General features: G+C 35.2%; 4 protein-coding genes across 6 annotated transcripts; 2 read left to right on the top strand and 2 right to left on the bottom strand.

Annotated features, from left to right (window-relative positions):
* Window positions 1–461: 461 nt before the first annotated feature.
* LOC143180144 (uncharacterized) lies at window positions 462–1,454 on the bottom strand. Its single transcript, XM_076379677.1, has 4 exons — window positions 1,372–1,454; window positions 1,154–1,293; window positions 1,019–1,092; window positions 462–890 (listed from the first exon to the last, which is right to left on the bottom strand). Exons 1-4 carry the CDS (start codon window positions 1,452–1,454, stop codon window positions 774–776), a joined length of 414 nt encoding a protein of 137 aa, XP_076235792.1. The 3' UTR covers window positions 462–773.
* Asnrs-m (asparagine--tRNA ligase, mitochondrial) lies at window positions 1,188–2,981 on the top strand. The gene is made up of 4 exons (XM_076380045.1): window positions 1,188–1,355; window positions 1,518–2,089; window positions 2,179–2,626; window positions 2,704–2,981. Exons 1-4 carry the CDS (start codon window positions 1,227–1,229, stop codon window positions 2,962–2,964), a joined length of 1,410 nt encoding a protein of 469 aa, XP_076236160.1. The 5' UTR covers window positions 1,188–1,226; the 3' UTR covers window positions 2,965–2,981.
* Window positions 2,982–3,472: 491 nt separating this feature from the next.
* Window positions 3,473–13,623, bottom strand: Pcf11 (Pcf11 cleavage and polyadenylation factor subunit). 3 transcript variants are annotated; one of them, XM_076380042.1, is made up of 17 exons: window positions 13,509–13,623; window positions 12,353–12,579; window positions 11,830–11,955; window positions 11,451–11,636; window positions 11,129–11,368; window positions 10,950–11,054; window positions 9,650–10,868; window positions 9,171–9,285; window positions 7,710–9,086; window positions 7,354–7,596; window positions 6,917–7,269; window positions 6,535–6,799; window positions 6,218–6,444; window positions 5,890–6,131; window positions 5,751–5,765; window positions 4,795–5,284; window positions 3,473–4,686 (listed from the first exon to the last, which is right to left on the bottom strand). In XM_076380042.1, exons 2-17 carry the CDS (start codon window positions 12,515–12,517, stop codon window positions 4,346–4,348), a joined length of 5,709 nt encoding a protein of 1,902 aa, XP_076236157.1. In that variant the 5' UTR covers window positions 12,518–12,579; window positions 13,509–13,623; the 3' UTR covers window positions 3,473–4,345. The 3 variants fall into 3 exon arrangements, with proteins under 3 accessions (XP_076236157.1, XP_076236158.1, XP_076236159.1); XM_076380043.1 differs by lacking the exon at window positions 5,751–5,765; XM_076380044.1 differs by lacking the exon at window positions 11,830–11,955.
* A 582-nt stretch (window positions 13,624–14,205) lies between these two features.
* LOC143180438 (ras-related protein Rab-30) lies at window positions 14,206–16,573 on the top strand. Its single transcript, XM_076380164.1, has 5 exons — window positions 14,206–14,764; window positions 14,973–15,056; window positions 15,159–15,342; window positions 15,411–15,562; window positions 15,625–16,573. Exons 1-5 carry the CDS (start codon window positions 14,678–14,680, stop codon window positions 15,733–15,735), a joined length of 618 nt encoding a protein of 205 aa, XP_076236279.1. The 5' UTR covers window positions 14,206–14,677; the 3' UTR covers window positions 15,736–16,573.
* The last annotated feature ends 286 nt before the right edge of the window (window positions 16,574–16,859 follow it).

Raw genomic sequence — 16,859 nt, 5'->3', positions numbered from 1 at the left:
TTAAATAATATTAATCGCTACGTATATAAGAAACAGGAACACCTTAGGACATGATCAATTACGAATTTTCAGGAGACGTATAAAGACGAAATATTATCGAGAAATATTCTTCATGATAATATATATATATATATATATATATATATATATATATATATATATATATATATATATATTATATACTGATGTCTGATTATAAAATAATATGGAACAAGTGTTATCGAATAAAATGTTGTACTCTGTGTTGACAATCGCCGACGTTCTAAGTTTGAAAATAATCATCGAACAGATATACACTCGGCTCAAGTGATCCGTGTTGCAATACAGGAAAGAGAAGTTAATTTATGGACCACGGAGCGTTGATATACGTGTTCGATAAATAAATGACTTATATGTAATCTTGAATTATTCGATTAATAATTTGAATTAGATTCGACATAAACTCAATAAAATTTTTATTGAACTACAGGAATTGAGAAAATCGTTTATTTATTAATTTATTCACAATTCGAGGCTGTTTAATTATTATATAAACTCTGTAAGTTATTATACTGTAATAGAAAGTATCAGGATTGTTTATTTATCCCAGAAACAGCATTTAAAAAATATGGTCAGGACATGGACAGCGAAATGCTATAGCCATCTAGCGGAAGTTTCGTCAACTCGTACTTAAAAAATAATTGTTTCAGAATTATTGGTATAGAAAAGTTCATTCTTGCGTGAAATTAAGTTATTGTCTCATCTCTCGAAAAATGATGATTTTTTTAGTTATGTCATTGTTGCAGCAAATGTGTCTTATTAGAATCTAAAAAGATAAGAATCCACGAACCCCTTGTCCTTACTACGAACACACTTGGGAGGTCCATCCATTGGTGAAGTATAGGATAAATCTATTATCAGTATTATTTAAATGAATTCATAATAAAAAATAATAGTCATAGTGATCATAAATATATCAACTAATAGCTAAAAATTACATGGCACATACTTTACTACACAGCAACAAAAACTATCATACCATCAAAAACTCCTGTTTTATTAAAATCATTATCACTTTCGGTTCATTTTTCATCAGAATTAAATGCCTGATCTCTGAAACATACGTATCAAGGAAATAGATGTCAAGATCCGGCTGTTAAATAGATCCTCCTACCGAGACTCCATTTTGTACTTGTTAAGTGCAATTGTGTAGCTTCAGTGCTATCACGAGAGGGGCTATTATTAGGATGTTTTCGAAATTCGTAAAAAGGTTGCTGTCCATAAACCTCAATGCTGCTAAGTGCAATGTTCACACTATGTCAAAAATATCTGATGCTAATTTCAAAGAAGCAGTTGGAAAGCGTATGAAAGTACAGGTTAGCCGTGCTTCACTATTTTTTGATAGCGCCTCCACTTTTCCCGTAATACGCTCGATTTTTCGTAATAAACACAAGAACTGTTTTCTTTCCATTCATATTTTCTTACTTATGAGCGTATAGTATCGTTTATATTAGTTATCGTACTATTTCTTAATTTAGGGTTGGGTTTGGGCGATTAGAAAGATGAAAGAGAATGTCTTTGTTGATCTTTCTGACGGATCAACTCCAAATTTATTGCAAATTGTGATACCAAAATCTACCAAACCGGATGACTTAAGTTACGGTTGTAGCATTATGGCAGAAGGAGAATTAACTTTGGCTCCTAATGGTAGGGTGGAATTGCACGCGAACGACGTTGCAGTAATTGGTACATGCGATGTTATGGATGGATATCCTTTTGCTCCAAGGAAACAGTATTCTGAGGAGTATGTTAGGCAATATTTGCATTTTAGGCCAAGAACTAGAAGTTTTTCCAGTTTATTGAGAATACGAGATTTAGCTTCTTTAGCTATCAGCAATTACTTCAGTGACAGAGGTTTCGTTCATGTGCATACACCGATTCTGACCTCAAACGATTGCGAAGGGGCTGGGGAATTATTTATGGTAAAACCAGACTCGAAAGAGATACTGAAAGCTATGAAAAAAGAGGGTATGTCAGAGGAAGAAACTTATTTCAACACTAAAGCTTTCTTAACAGTTTCTGGCCAGTTGCATTTAGAAATTGCAGCAAGGTGATTAAATTGCAAAATTTTGTAGATGATCATTAGTAGGAAATAGCAGAATCTTGGAAGTGTACATATAAATCTCTAAATTCTTTCAGAGCTCTTACAAAAGTATATACTTTTGGGCCAACATTCAGAGCTGAGAATTCTAAATCAAGACTGCACTTATCTGAATTTTATATGTTAGAAGCAGAGCTAGCATTTATAGATAGTATTCATAATATAATGAATGAAGTTGAATTATTGATAAAATACATCACTAAATATGTAGTTGATAAAGGTGCTGCTGATATACATTCGATTGGTGGTCAAGAACCACAGTGGTTAAACCAAAAGTTTGCATGTATAACATATGATGAAGCAGTTAATATTTTAAAGGAAAATAGTAAAGAATTAAACCAGCCTCTTACATATGGGTCTGCATTTTCTAAAGAGCAAGAATTGTTTTTAGTAAAACATAACAACAATACTCCTATCTTTGTCATAAATTGGCCAAAAGAGGAGAAACCTTTTTATATGAAAGAATGTAAAGATGATACGTCAAAGGTGAGGGATTTGAAATAAGAAACCTGATGCTTGTAAATAGTAAGCACAGTGCATGTATATTTTACTTTTCTTTAAAGGTTGCTGGAATGGATCTCTTAGCACCTGAGGTAGGGGAGTTGGTAGGAGGAAGTATGCGCGAAGATAATTATGAAATACTAAAATCAAAATTACCTTTGACATCTAATCTTTCTTGGTATTTAGAACTTCGTAAACATGGTAATGCCCCAACAGGTGGTTTTGGAATGGGATTTGAAAGATTTTTACAATGTCTTTTGGGTATACCAAACATTAAAGACACTATCCCCTTTCCTAGATGGCCACATAATTGCAATTTATGAATAAATATTTTAAGATCTTTGTGTATTTGATTCTTCCCAATAACTAAATAGAATTTAGGGGAAAAAGGGTAAAGTATATTTACACAAACCCATTAAAAGAAAACGCATTTTATATAAAAGTGTTTCAGTAGTTTTCACTCTACTGTTCTGTTGCTTTCTGGAGGGTAAGGTTGATTGAACAGAGAACAATGTTTTCATGCATTAAGAAAACACAACTTTATTGAATTTATGTTCATGTTACAAAACTTTGCTATGCTAAGGACAAGGACTAAATAGTAACTTTAATACATATATTTTTTTTCTAAAAATAAGTTTTATTGAATATCGAGACAAATCTCAACTAAATAACTTTTTATTCATTAATACCTCTTTATTTTCTCAAATATTTGTATAGTTCAAATTTAAACTTCTAAAGTTTTTTTTCCAGCAATGACTATCATAAAGGGATATTTTAAGAAAGGTAAATTTAGGATCATAAATAAGCAACCAAAGGAAGTAAGACCCCGAATAATCAACAAGATTTTTTTTTATACAACAAAATAATGCTCCTCTAGTAGTAACTATTTCTTCTTCCTTACCCAATATCGTCGAGATTATTTTTAATGTTGGTATTTATGTACACAATAATCAACAATTTTATATCACACAATTTGTTTGTACACCTAACTGAATTGGGTAATCTCTCGTGTTACTTCTTCGCGGAACCTCGTGTTTCCTGTTTTGTAAAACCAAAATACGGACGATACCTCTAGAAAATAATGCATCGGGTATCTCTTGAATGTTTTTACAAAGTACAAACAGTATGAAATTCTTAGTCTCTTGTGCATATCAACGTTACATTTCTGACATCCTTACGTCACGAAATGCAATTGCACTGTTCGTGTTGGGAATGCTACTACACCATCTCGCTCTAATTAACTCGTCTCGATTACATTAAATATGTACACAGTTCTCATTCTCTTTTCCGCTTAATTAAAATTACAAAAAAGAACTAAAATATACACGCATACACATACAATTTCACACGTTTACACAGTATACATTAACTTATACGACATGATGTTCGAAAGCAGACAGATAAAGTGCGATCAATGTTTCTTACCACAATCGGTAATTGAAAGATAGAAATATCTTAGCTAAAAAACGGGCATACGAAATGCAAACGAAAAAAAAATAGGGAAATATTAAAGTACAGAAAAATGAATGGTACGATTAAAAAAAAAAGGCAAAAAAATCTGTAGTAGATACATCACATCGTATAAGTTGCACAAAATGTGATGTACAATGCATGAATACTTAGAATTAAGTAGCGCTAAACAAATCACATTCAATCATTCGCAGCTCGCACACAGACACATTTTAAATATATTACAGGTACTATTTACATAATCGTGCAGAGTCCTGATAACTCTTGCCCTCTATCCACAGGGGGTAAATTAGACAGTTTTCTACCTTGTAAAGCAGGCTTGATAGAAGCAGGCACCAAAGGTTCCGTTACCTCTTCAGCAGGCGTCTCAGCCACTGGTTTCTCCTTTTCCTTCGATTCTTCTGGCTCTTTATTGATGCACAACGGTTTCGTGATATTAATTTTAATTCGGGATGGGGCTGCTGGAATCGCTGCAGGTGTAGAATCCAATTCTACGTTTCCATCTATGGAGCTCTTCACGGCAGCATACGTTGTGTCAACTGTCGCAGGTTCAGCGACTACGCTCTCTTCAGGTTCTAATTGCAAGGTTATTTCATAAATTTATTAATGATTACAACATCAAATAAATTAGCTATACTACTATAAATTGAAATGAAAAAAATTGAAAAATATTCAACACATACCTGGTTCTGGCTCAACAGGCTCTTCTTTAACTTCAACGTTACTAAAATCAAACTGTTCCTCTTCTAATTGCTCCTCAGGTTCATCGATCGGTTCTTCCTTAATTTTAATATTTTCGAAGGATTGATCTATATTTTCTGTCTCTTCTTCTACTTCTTTCGTTACCTCTTTCTCAGCATTTTCAATGTTACTACTCTCCTCGGTATTCAGCTCTAATTCTTGATCTTCTTCTGTTTTATCACTTTGCTCAACGTTTGCGCTCTCTACATTAACCGCTTCTTCCTTATTCTCAACTTCAGAAGTTTCTTCTTGAGCAGTATCTTCTACTACATTATCAGACGCTTCTATCGTTTCAACCTCAGTATTTGTTTCCATATTTAATTCCTCGGTTTTACCTTCCTCCGCGAATGTTTCGTCGGAGCTTTCTTTCTTTTCCTCTTCCATCTCTTCAATCGTTTCCTCCAGCGCTAACGCAGATTTTTCCAGAGCTCTCTAAATAGTGTGAAAGAAAAACAGAAAATCATTAGCGATTTCAACTGTGATAAATAATACGTAACTGAAATAATAGTTACATATTACTGAAAATTATAAACGTGCAACAGAATTGGACACAAACAAAAAGTCAGTGTTCTTTTAAATTTCGAAAATAAATAGCTCCGATACCATTAGGAGTTACTTATATTTCAATATATTTGCTGTATAGTGTAACACTTTTTAAAATGATGTAAAAATACTTGTTTATAAGTGATTATCGCTATTTCTACTTATCTACAGGAACGCTAAAAATGAATATACAATAAAAGGAAAAACTTCTATAAAAACTAAGGCAAAGTAAAACAAATGTATTGCAACTGTACATTACGTTTTTTCAGTGCCTAATTTACTTCCACTATATCTATTAGTAAAGAAACTTTCTGCTAGTGCAATATACGAACATTAATTATTAAGAAGCACATACCATAAGGCTCTTTTCCTAATTATTTGCAAGAATGCAACAAATAGAAAATTCGTTAATAAACTTATATTTCTTAATTGACGAAACGTATGACGGAAAATTTTAACGCAAAACACTAAAGAAAAAAAAAGGGAAGACTAACCTTGTAGTCATCGAGACATAGCGGATGATAATTCTTGTCTTCGAAATTAATCGCAGGCCTTAAGTGCCATTCCTCCTTCTCTTCATTGTAAAACTGTTCAAATGCATCATGGCACACCTGACACCTAGAATCCTCATCCGATCCAGTGGGAACGCTAGGCTGTAACGTTTCCTGAGGAGAATCTTCCGCAGTAATACCTTCTGTATCTGCCGTCTGTTTCTCTGTCTCAAACCAACTTTGTGCTAAAAAGAACAAAAGCAAAAGAAATTTAATATTTTGCCTGGTGCAAATCACCGTGAACTATAGGAATTACAGAAAAAAGGTTTACCTCTATCCTCTAAATCTTCAATCTCTTCAAACTGTATCCAATCACTAACATCATAATACCAAGGTCGCGAATGAGCCTTCCTCGCAGAATCTCTTTCCCGCCTATTTTGCCTGAAGTGCCAATCCAAATGATGGCTATACCGCGTGGCTAATTCAGGCGCAAATCTAGCACCACAGGAGCTACATTGCATCCCACTATACAAGGCAGTGGCAATGGCTGGCTGTTTACTAAAAAGAGAAAAGAAAAATAAATGAAAATACACCAAAATTGAAACACGAAGAACTACTGTAATTTCTATTTGTTCAAACTATACTTACACTTTGAGTGTCTCTGGTTTGTCGAACGAAACAGGAATAATCTCTGGCTCTTTCTTTTCCTCCTCTTCTGGTTTCTTTTGTTCTGTAAGGTTCGGTACAATACCAGTTTCAACTAATCTCTGGAACAATTCGTTCATATTCAATGGCAACGACAACGGCGGAGCAGCTGCAGGAGAATTTTCCACTGGCTCGGCTTGATACGATAAACCGGATGCTGGTGCCATTGCGGATGGCAGAACCGAGGATAACATATCCAACTGCAAATCTGAAAGGAAGCCAATTTGCGCTACAAGATTAATGAAATATTGTGCGTCAAACTTACACGCCCGTGTCCCTTTATCACACTCCATGCATAATATGTTTCCGCGAACACAATATTTACCCGGTTTAGGAGTAGATCTGAGATCAGAACCGTCTTGCGACGTTGATTCTTGTTCGACGGTAGAAAATTGCGTTGAGGTAGTAGAAGTAGCATCGACTTTGGGTTTTTGGGTCAAGAGTGGCGGAGTAGGCGGCGACTCGATGGGTTCCTCGCCTCTCATACCTGCGATTTTAACGTATCCAGGACGAACACCTCTGGGCAATACCGAAAATCTAATGAAATGCTTTTTATCTCTAACAATAATAGGTTTAGGCAGTCCGCCGAATTCGACTTTAAAGGGTCGACCATTCAGAAGAACAGTTTGCAACGAGTCTATAAATTCGAGCGTGTGAGGTTTCCCCTCAATTTCAAATCTGTAAAGTAAATTAAGTGTTATTAAGATTCTATCGCGCATATTCTTATGCTAAAATTTACGATAATATGATATATGAACTTACATTTGTGGCTTTGCGTCCAGAAATACAGGAACCATATTCCGAGCATTAATAATTAGATTAATTTTGGCTACCACCAAATCTGTTCTTTTTATTGTACCAATCTTAACCTGAGGCGGGGGTCCTTCCAACTTAATGCTTACTTTTTTACCGCCAAGATCTATCGTTACGGGCATGCCACCGAAGTAACACTCATACCACCGATCGTCTACGTATAATTCTCTTGTAGGCGCACCCAACTTAATTCTGTAAACATTTAAGAAATATTTACTAGTTTCAGCTTATATTACTTCAAGGCTAAGAATTAAAAGAATGTGTAGGACTAAACAAATATTTAAACATTATATTAGTATACATACCTATGAACTTCGCCTTCATACATAAATTCTTTGTACTGATCGTTAAATGCGCACGTAATAGTATCCTTGTCATCGATTAAAATTCTTCTTATACCGTCCTGGAATCCAATTTCTCTTGGGTCGTCCCAATTCATAAAGACTACACCAGTCTGTCCATAATATCTAATTTCACGTGGTATATTATCAATGTTTATAGATTTCATAGTATCCCTTGCAATTTCATCCAGCAATTTTGGATCTGGTGGCGGTAATTCACGGCTGTGAGGACTCTGATTCTTCAACAGCGTAGTAGAATAACTCTGATCGCCATCCTCAAGATCGTATTTCGAGGTGGAGGTTGGCGACACGTTTCTCGAAGCACTCAAGGATGCTATGCTTGGATTCGATATTAGACTTGATATTGGTCCATTATTCATCATCATTCCGGGCCCATTTATTCCTGGCAGCGATATAGGCGGGTTAGGCATGCCCATTGGACCAATAGGACCATTGGGTAATAGATTTGACATGAGCGGTCCATTGGGGCCCATAGGCCCCATTATCCCTGGTCCTAGACGAGGATTTGGACCAAGATTATGATTGAAACCACTATGGTATTGGTAATCAGGTCGCATTGGGCCAAAGTGTCTTGGGTTCTGCCATGGACCGACGGGCCTGAAGTCTGAATTAAAGTGTCCTTGTGGGCCGTACGGTGGTCCTGGAGGATGAGCCCAGGGCCCTGGCTGTGGCCACGATTGACTTTGCCATCGTGGGCCATTTGGATTCCTTGGAATAGGGTGATCTTTATTTCTTATCACCTCTTTATCGCTCGATGGGCTGAAGGTAGACGTACGATCACCTGACCCAGATATATCTAAAGTTATACTCTTCTCCCAAACGATAGAGCCTACTTCTTTTTCTTTCCGTTGCGCGGCTCTCAATTTTCGATCTTCGCTCATATGCAAAACCTCTTGTATCAGAGTATTATACTGTGTTTTAGTAATGGTGCCTTGATTTAATTGCTCGGCAGCTTGTTTCATTATTATTTCAATATTCCTATCCTCATTTCTATCGGGCTTATCATTTTCTCGGCCCCGACGACCTGGTCTGTTATCTTGATCCTCGTTTGAAAGTGTTCTTCTCCTTTCTTTGGGATCATCTGGTAGTTTATTGTAAAGTCTTAGTCTACCTAATCTGTCTCTATTACGATCTCTGCTATCTCGTTTATCCTCGGCATTGTTAGCTTGTTTTTCTCTGTCATTCTTTGACGGAGTCTTTAGCTTCGCCCAACCATCTTTGCCATCTTCACCTGATATTACAGGTGGAGGAGGTGTTGGCGGACGTCCAGCTTTGGGATGGGTCAATGTTCGCAAGTCGACATCTTCGTTTCCAAATAATCTGTAAAGTTAGGAAAATTACGATATTAGTAATACCTATATGAAATGGAATTTATTATACAATTAAGAGGAAGACAATACACACGCATCAAACTTTTCGGCCTTTGTCTTCTTGGTCAAAGCCGATTCAATATGCTCCGAACTTTGTCTCTTGTTGGCATTAACTGCCGGGGGCAACACGCGCAAATCTAAGTCCTCTTCTGAAAAAATTCCAAAATACAGTGAAATAACTTTTCTATCGCATATTAATCACTATACATATACTTAATTTTACCAGTACATAGGATCTTTGTATCCTCTTTAAAAATGAAAGATTGCTCAAGACAAGAACAAAGCATTACATGTTATTTATAAATGAAATATTTTTACATTTTACCGTTAAAAATCTTGGAATTCATATAATAAGTATAGTAGTAGCTGAAAAAAGCAAGGTGAGTTCCAGGGTCCACCAGGATTATGCATTGAACAAATGAACTCACCATTAAATAAAATAAAATCAACAGTCAAGTCAATAAATTCTATCTAAAGTAGTTATGTAGAAAAAAATGTAAGTTATCGACTCACTTTTCTCTGGTACAGAAGCAGTTGCACCTGGAAGAGGCAGGGTTGCTCTTAAATCCTCGTCTTTGCTGGATGACTCAAGAGTTGGTTCCACAGAAACTTGAGCGTTCCCAGCGTTCACTGGAGAACGTTCAGGACTAAGACTGCCATCCTTGTTTCGCCTTACGTAATTTCTCTGTCTAGCGTTTGGTCGAATTTCTTTAAACGTAGGTGGATGAGGAGGAGAAACTATTAACGAACCGGACTGTTCTTCCTCGGTAACGCCGCCGGAACTGCTTAGACTTGAATTGGATTTCGCATCGTTACGCCTGGGAATTCTATATGGAGGGCTTGGACTGCGCTTTCTCGATTTCGTATTCTTCTTTCGGTTTTTAGAGGTTTGAAAGGATTGAGGAGAGGTACGCGAGGATGGTGAACTGTCTCCACTGTCTTTCTCACGAGATTTGGACCGAACAGGACTGACGTCTCTGTCGATTTTCGGTATCTTACTTGGAGATGTCTGAGGTTGCTTAGATCGCGACTTGTTACCTAACTTTCTGTGCGAGGATTTGGAAGAAGTGGAAGATTTGTCGATCGTCGAAGACGAAGAGCTCCGTGAATTGGAGCCCTTTGAATCTTTCAACTTGGAATCGTTACTCCCACCTCCCCTATTGCCCGCAGATAACGTTAAAGAACTATTACTACCCACAGACAGACTTTGAGAACCTTTGGAAATATTACTGTTTAGGTTACCACTACTATTACTAGACAATCGAGGGTCTTTCTTTTGACTTGTTCGATGCGACACAGCATCTTTATTTGCGTTACCACTGAAATTTTTATTATTATTATTATTGTTGAGGTTCGTATTAGCATTATTGTTATTACTAGCGTTTATCGTCGCAGTATCGGAGCCGGCAAGATTTGTCGGAGACTTGTTGATAGTGCTAGTCACAGCCTGTTTCGAAAGTAACTGCTGTTTTAATTGATCTGAAAGTACAGTGTTTGTATTTGCCGCTAACTGCGTTTGCCCTTCACCCCGAGTATCCTTTTGATTTGTTGTATTAATTCGCTGCCGAGGATCCACGCTTGAAACCGGTACATCTTGAGTCGGAGTCGTTTTTAATCTTGGATCACGCGACACGGGTTTAGCTGATGCTACTGCTATACTACTAGCTGGCGCTATTCGTGGACCATTGTTCGTTCCCGCGTTTTTCAGAAGTGAAGCAGTTGCTGCTGGAAACTGTAGGTAAGAAACGAAATATTAATAATGTAAATATATTACATACACGCAAATATGAGTATATATCGTTCGAATAACTACCTGTTTTGTTACTTGTTTTGGCGCTTGACTTTGCACAGTGGACGTAACAGGTTTTCCTTGCGTAACTGTTTCTGTATTCAGTGTAACTTGCGCCGTCGCTGCAACCTTTTTAGAACAATAAATATGGTTTGTTACATTTTAATGATATTAAAAAAAAGTTTGAAATCATCTTCACTTACTAGTTCTGCTTTTAAATTTCCAGCTTGTTTGTCAAGTTGCCGTTGTTGCTGCTCTAAATTAGCTTTAGCTTGAAGTAACTCTAATTCAATTTTCTTCTTTTGTAGTTCTATCAATTCTCTTTGTTTCTTTAACAATTGTTCTCGCATTACTGCTTCTGTGGGCGTTACAGGTTCTCCCGGAGGCAGTTTGACAGGCGCTACAATTGGTTGTGATACAATAGATGTTGCTGATTGTTGGGGCTGGAAGTAATTAAAATGTATTAGGTTAGGATTTTCTGGTAAAAAGATATACCAAGAAGATATGTAAATCAATTTGTCTTACCATTGAAAAGAAACGGGGATTAACGTGAATAGAACCTGAAGAAACACTAGTAGGAGAGGCAGTGATTGGCCAGGCAGGATCAATACTTTGCACCCGTACATCCAAAGAAAATAACTTCTTTGCAGGAAACACATCATTCCATGTTTGCCTCAACTTCCACATGCTGGCTCTCGTATTCTCATCCACCTGTTCATTTATTTAAACATTACTATTTCTGAACTTGATACAAGTCTACCATTTTATGAAGAAAACTACCTCTACACAATGTTACAAACAAGACAGTAAAGGTACAATGACCTAATATTGACTAAATCATTATCTTATAGCATCACCAAGAGTAAGATAGATTTATGGCTGAGAGAAATATCTATACACAAACCTTTTCAAACACTCCACAAAAAGTATTAACAATGTTTTGTGTAAAGAGGTTTAAATATGCTCCATTAACATTCTTCACAATTGAGTCAATCAAATAAAGAACAGGTAGTTTAATATCGCTTCTCACCTATTGAAACAAAACATATGTTATTTATATTTTAACTTGAAATACTAAAGAATTGCAGCTATTGTTTCATACCATGTTATTCATGATACTAAGGTAATAACAGACAACATTAATGCATAGCTACTATTACAAAAATGTGTACTATATTTTTTTCTTATTATGACAGATTAAATTATACTCAATTTTGTTTGCTTTTTATCCATGTTATATTTTACACATAATAAGGTATGAAACATAGCTTCAATACATTTGGTAAAAATACATTGACATAAAATATTTATAAACAGAAATAAATTTCAGTAAAAAAATAAATATGAAACAAATATATACATAAATTATAAACTTTACAAAGTACAAAACAATTTATATTATTCTATGACTACAATAAATAAATAACCTTTTGCAGATGATTCTCAACAGCTTGAACAATTGCTGGTGCATGCTCAATATTGTCCTCTGCCAGCATAGTCAGCATATTAATTAATGGCTTGCTGTTAATTGTTAAATCAGACAGCGATGAGATATACTCATCTGCTATCTCTTTAGATTTTGCGGATGTCATGGTATTTTGTTGCCAGTTGACAAATGCAACTATTCTTCGTCAGATTGACAGTAGTAACTACACTACAACACACAAAAAACAACTATTAAGTAACCCATACAATATTTTTCTTATAGGAAGGCAATAAAAGTGAACACATGTCTCTTATTCAACTTTTATTTAAAAAACATATTGAATCTAACAACAAGAAGCTAACATTCAATTTTATGATGCAACTTCAATTATTCTTTCTTAACTCTGTTACATAGATTCTAACACTATTAAAAAACCACTAAATAATGAAATAAATTATTCAGAAATATTCACACTATATACATTTATATACTCTATGAGCTAACAAATTACTATGATTTATGACTACTATGATTTAATGATTTGTAGAATGAACCTCATTTCATTTTATACACACATATTCATTGATAAACTCAAAAAATCGTTATAAAAAATAACAAATTCGTCACAGAGGAAGAAACCAGTGGGAAATATTTTATACAATGTTGTTCGTTTGACTTTCTATGGTTAGACTATTCCACTTTTACTGGCCTCTCGAATATGTAGGGCAGAAATGATTAGACACGTTTCGCGATTTCTCAAGATTTCGTTTCCACCGAAATCGCGTCAGTAGCGATCGTTGACCTTAAAGCGGCCAAGTCGATAAGAGGAAATTAGCGCGTTACTGTTTCTATTTATGTAATGTTATCTGGAACCTTTTTACGAAAACTTGATAGACAAGACATATTGATTTTTTTCCCCGTTCGTTCGCTAGTTTCACGCATTCCGCGGCTACTTTTCGTTAAATCGTCACCGAAACGTCTACGCACATTCTAGAAGTACGACACAAATACCTAAATGCACGCGAATAGCTAACACGCATCTGGATTTTCCTCAACGCCCGACGACCGTACTTAAACGACATCAGGCTGCTTCGCGACTTCACACGCGGCAACGATCGCCACCAAACCCACTAAAACCAACACTTATCGACATTTACCTTTGTTTTTAACGCATTTCGAATAACAGAAATATCCCGAACCACGATTATTTTGACTTTTCGCGATAATCACGCGGATACTACTGCTTACGCCGAACGGGATATCCACGTAAAATGGCTACCATTCCTTTGTACCTCCTAACGGGATTACGAGCATTTAACAGTCACCAGGATTGGTCAGATTTCGTCCTCTGTCGGTTGAATTTCGGTGAACGACCAATCACGAGCTTCCTTACAATTTTCTCACGCACACAATCGGTTTGCTTAGTATTCGTTAGCTCCACAGTTTTTTAGGGTGTCGCTAGTGAGCAACATGGAAGCCTTTGGGCGTATTTTCATTAATACGACTTTGGGAATAGTTTCGATTGAGCGACAAAGTATCGCTTACTACTGAAATTTAATGAGAATGCTAAATTGCTGCAGCTTTGAAATCTTCCCGTACAAAATAGAGAGTCTAATGGCACTGAATTAATTTACGCAGAAGGAATTCAATATTTGTGTTATGAATCAGACCTAAGCACCGTTGAAATGATGTTATTTATAATCATAAAAATCTGTTGCAAGTTTTTTACACAATTTGAATTTGAATCACCCCGCCTCTCAATACACTTACCAACAGTAAAACAAAATACGAAGTAGATACAAATTAATACTGAAGAGGTCTTGAATTATCTCTTAAATGATCTCCAGACTGTTATGTGTGCTCTTTCTCGTAAATAATTTCATATAATGCCTACGTCCAAAGAAAGACAAACAGTTATTGCGCTAGTCTCACGTGTTCTTCTATTCACGCATAAATTCACTGTATTTTATTTCTAAACCGAGGCAACTTCATAACTGAACGACGGTGGACAGAGGAAAACGTCATTTTGACAGAATGGCAGAGTGTCTGGAAAGTCAGTCGGGATTTCTGTTGAGAGCTCGTTCCCTTCGTGAAAATGGAACGCCGTGTGTTCAGTGAACCGCGGAGAAACGACAGACGAAGAATAATGCCGTGAACAGTTCTGTTTCGCGCGTTCGAAAAGAAAAGTGCGTCTCGTTTGAGAGTTGTGTGCGCGTTCGAGTCGCCGTCAAGGTGAACGCTCGTGGAAATTGTACATACGCGCCGTGCTCACAAATGTATCGTTAGTTTTATGCAGGACTCCTGACCGTAACACGGTACGGATGTGATGGAGGATTATAAATTTCTCTTTAAAGTTGTGCTCGTGGGAAACGCGGGCGTCGGCAAGACTTGTCTCGTGCGCAGATTTACGCAGGTATATACACGATTTTCGTTTATTGCGTTATTTGTTTTGATAACATTCGGAACATTACGTATCGATAAATACAGTTCGTTGCATCACTTGAGACGTTTCTGTGTGTGCACCATCTGTTTTACCAACATTCTGATTGTTTTATTTATTAATAAGTTTCGTAGTTTTTGTTATGCAGTATGCATTATTGATAAATATGTTTCGTTTGCAGGGATTGTTTCCTCCTGGTCAGGGTGCAACAATAGGTGTTGATTTTATGATCAAGACTGTGGAAGTAGAAAATGAGAAAGTTAAGGTATGCGTATGATGTAATACATTATGATTCATCCAATGTAGCGGTATGTACTTTTTTGGAATAATTTTATTCGGCTAGTAATGAATGTTAACTTTCTTTTAGCTTCAAATCTGGGACACTGCTGGGCAAGAAAGGTTTCGTTCGATAACTCAGAGTTATTATAGATCAGCTCATGCTTTGATTTTAGTTTATGATATCTCTTGTCAACCTACATTTGACTGTTTACCAGATTGGCTGAGAGAAATTGAGGAATATGCAAGTAACAAAGTTCTTAGGATATTAGTAGGTAAGTGTTTTATGATATAGTGTTTATATATCATGGTTATATGCTAATCATATGTAATTAATTTATAGGTAATAAAATTGATCGAGAAGATAGAGAAATTCCAACACATGTAGGAGAAGATTTTGCACAAAGACATGGAATGTACTTTTTGGAAACTTCTGCTAAAGAAGCTGAAAATGTAGAACGGCTGTTTATGGAAATTGCAGCAGAGCTCATGGAGGTAATTGAATAATATATTGTCCTTTAAAGATTCTTTCATTGTAAACTAATGTGTTATTTTAGCAAGCCCGTAGTAAGGAACTACCTAGATATGAAACAAATGCAACTTCCATAAATGGGAAGACAACATCAATTGGTGATACAAGTAACTGTGGTTGTAGTCGACTTTCTTAAGTAGCTTTTATATATAATATTAAGTCATTGAACGAATATGTAATTTCAGTTGCTAAATATGTATCTAGATCATTCATACAGTTTTTACAGAATGTGGAGATTGAATGTATTAGTCAATCTTTCATAACTAACAAAGAAAGTGGATTCCACTATTAGCACAGTTTTGATATTATATGTTAGTATCTAGTGTTGTATCATACAGATTATATGAACAGTTTTGTTGCAAAAAGTATTTAATACTTAAAATTATAGTAAACTCTAAATATGTTGAAAAGTATTTGTTCATAAAATAGTATGCTTTCATAGGTATTAACTAACGAATTTTTTTGTTATGGTTTTATATGATTGCACTATATGGATAATAAATAAGTTGGGGGCCTGTGTTTGGGCATTTAACAATGTTTTCATAAATGAAATTATGCTATATTTTTTATAGTATTTTTTGTTATGTCAGAAAGTACAAATAGATATTTCATATTTGGTGACTGAATTCGAGGTCATCACAGTGAATATAAGATTTTTACTAAAAATTGTAAGCCTAATCGTATCCAGAATTTTTTTAAATGTGCAATATACTCTAAGTGTTTATTATACTGCTGTAAAGGTAAAATTAATGTTAAAAGGCAGGCATTTTTATGTGTTTTTATCACATAATAATTAATGAAAATTGTTACTAATCATTTTTACTCTAATATTGCTAATTATGATAGGTATACAAAATTCTCAAATTGTCTTAGCACTTATACAACCAAAGTTTCGTTGTATTTATTAAGATTTTATCTATGGTTTTTGAACAGATAAGTATTGCTTGTTCCATTTATGTATTGTTTAATGTTATAATTTATAAATCTTTTACCATTATTATTTATATTATACAAAATAAGATATCTGTTACTAATATTACTGTACCAATAATAATTTTATTAGCACATTGTTCTAGTCTTTATAACTTTTTATACTTTGAAAGTGTATAATTATATACATATAAGTTCTATAATTACGTATTTTCTGTCTATGCTTTTCTTTTATTAAAACAATTATACAAGCACATTATTTTTTTATATTAATACTTCTTAATTTCCTATAATCACTAGTTTTAAATGAAATATGGAATTTATGAAAAT

The sequence above is a fragment of the Calliopsis andreniformis genome, chromosome 6 (assembly GCF_051401765.1).
Source record: "Calliopsis andreniformis isolate RMS-2024a chromosome 6, iyCalAndr_principal, whole genome shotgun sequence".
In the NCBI taxonomy this organism is placed as follows: domain Eukaryota; kingdom Metazoa; phylum Arthropoda; class Insecta; order Hymenoptera; family Andrenidae; genus Calliopsis; species Calliopsis andreniformis.
The sequence above is the reverse complement of the archived record's forward strand: the minus strand, read 5'-3'. Positions and strand labels throughout refer to the sequence as shown.

Bases quoted from the DNA above. Each gene is read 5' to 3' on its own strand.
- Asnrs-m (XM_076380045.1), top strand. From the start codon at position 1,227: ATGTTTTCGAAATTCGTAAAAAGGTTGCTGTCCATAAACCTCAATGCT. The intron at 1,356-1,517 runs GTTAGCCGTGCT...TTCTTAATTTAG, and splicing joins GAAAGCGTATGAAAGTACAG to GGTTGGGTTTGGGCGATTAG. The intron at 2,627-2,703 runs GTGAGGGATTTG...TTTTCTTTAAAG, and splicing joins GTAAAGATGATACGTCAAAG to GTTGCTGGAATGGATCTCTT.
- LOC143180144 (XM_076379677.1), bottom strand. From the start codon at position 1,454: ATGAATGGAAAGAAAACAGTTCTTGTGTTTATTACGAAAAATCGAGCG. The intron at 1,093-1,153 runs GTAGGAGGATCT...CGTATGTTTCAG, and splicing joins AAGTACAAAATGGAGTCTCG to AGATCAGGCATTTAATTCTG. The intron at 891-1,018 runs GTATGATAGTTT...TACTGATAATAG, and splicing joins TAAAACAGGAGTTTTTGATG to ATTTATCCTATACTTCACCA.
- Pcf11 (XM_076380042.1), bottom strand. From the start codon at position 12,517: ATGACATCCGCAAAATCTAAAGAGATAGCAGATGAGTATATCTCATCG. The intron at 11,055-11,128 runs GTAAGTGAAGAT...TGTTCTAAAAAG, and splicing joins GAAATTTAAAAGCAGAACTA to GTTGCAGCGACGGCGCAAGT. The intron at 9,087-9,170 runs GTGTGTATTGTC...CTAACTTTACAG, and splicing joins AAGGCCGAAAAGTTTGATGC to ATTATTTGGAAACGAAGATG.
- LOC143180438 (XM_076380164.1), top strand. From the start codon at position 14,678: ATGGAGGATTATAAATTTCTCTTTAAAGTTGTGCTCGTGGGAAACGCG. The intron at 14,765-14,972 runs GTATATACACGA...TTTCGTTTGCAG, and splicing joins TCGTGCGCAGATTTACGCAG to GGATTGTTTCCTCCTGGTCA. The intron at 15,057-15,158 runs GTATGCGTATGA...ACTTTCTTTTAG, and splicing joins TAGAAAATGAGAAAGTTAAG to CTTCAAATCTGGGACACTGC.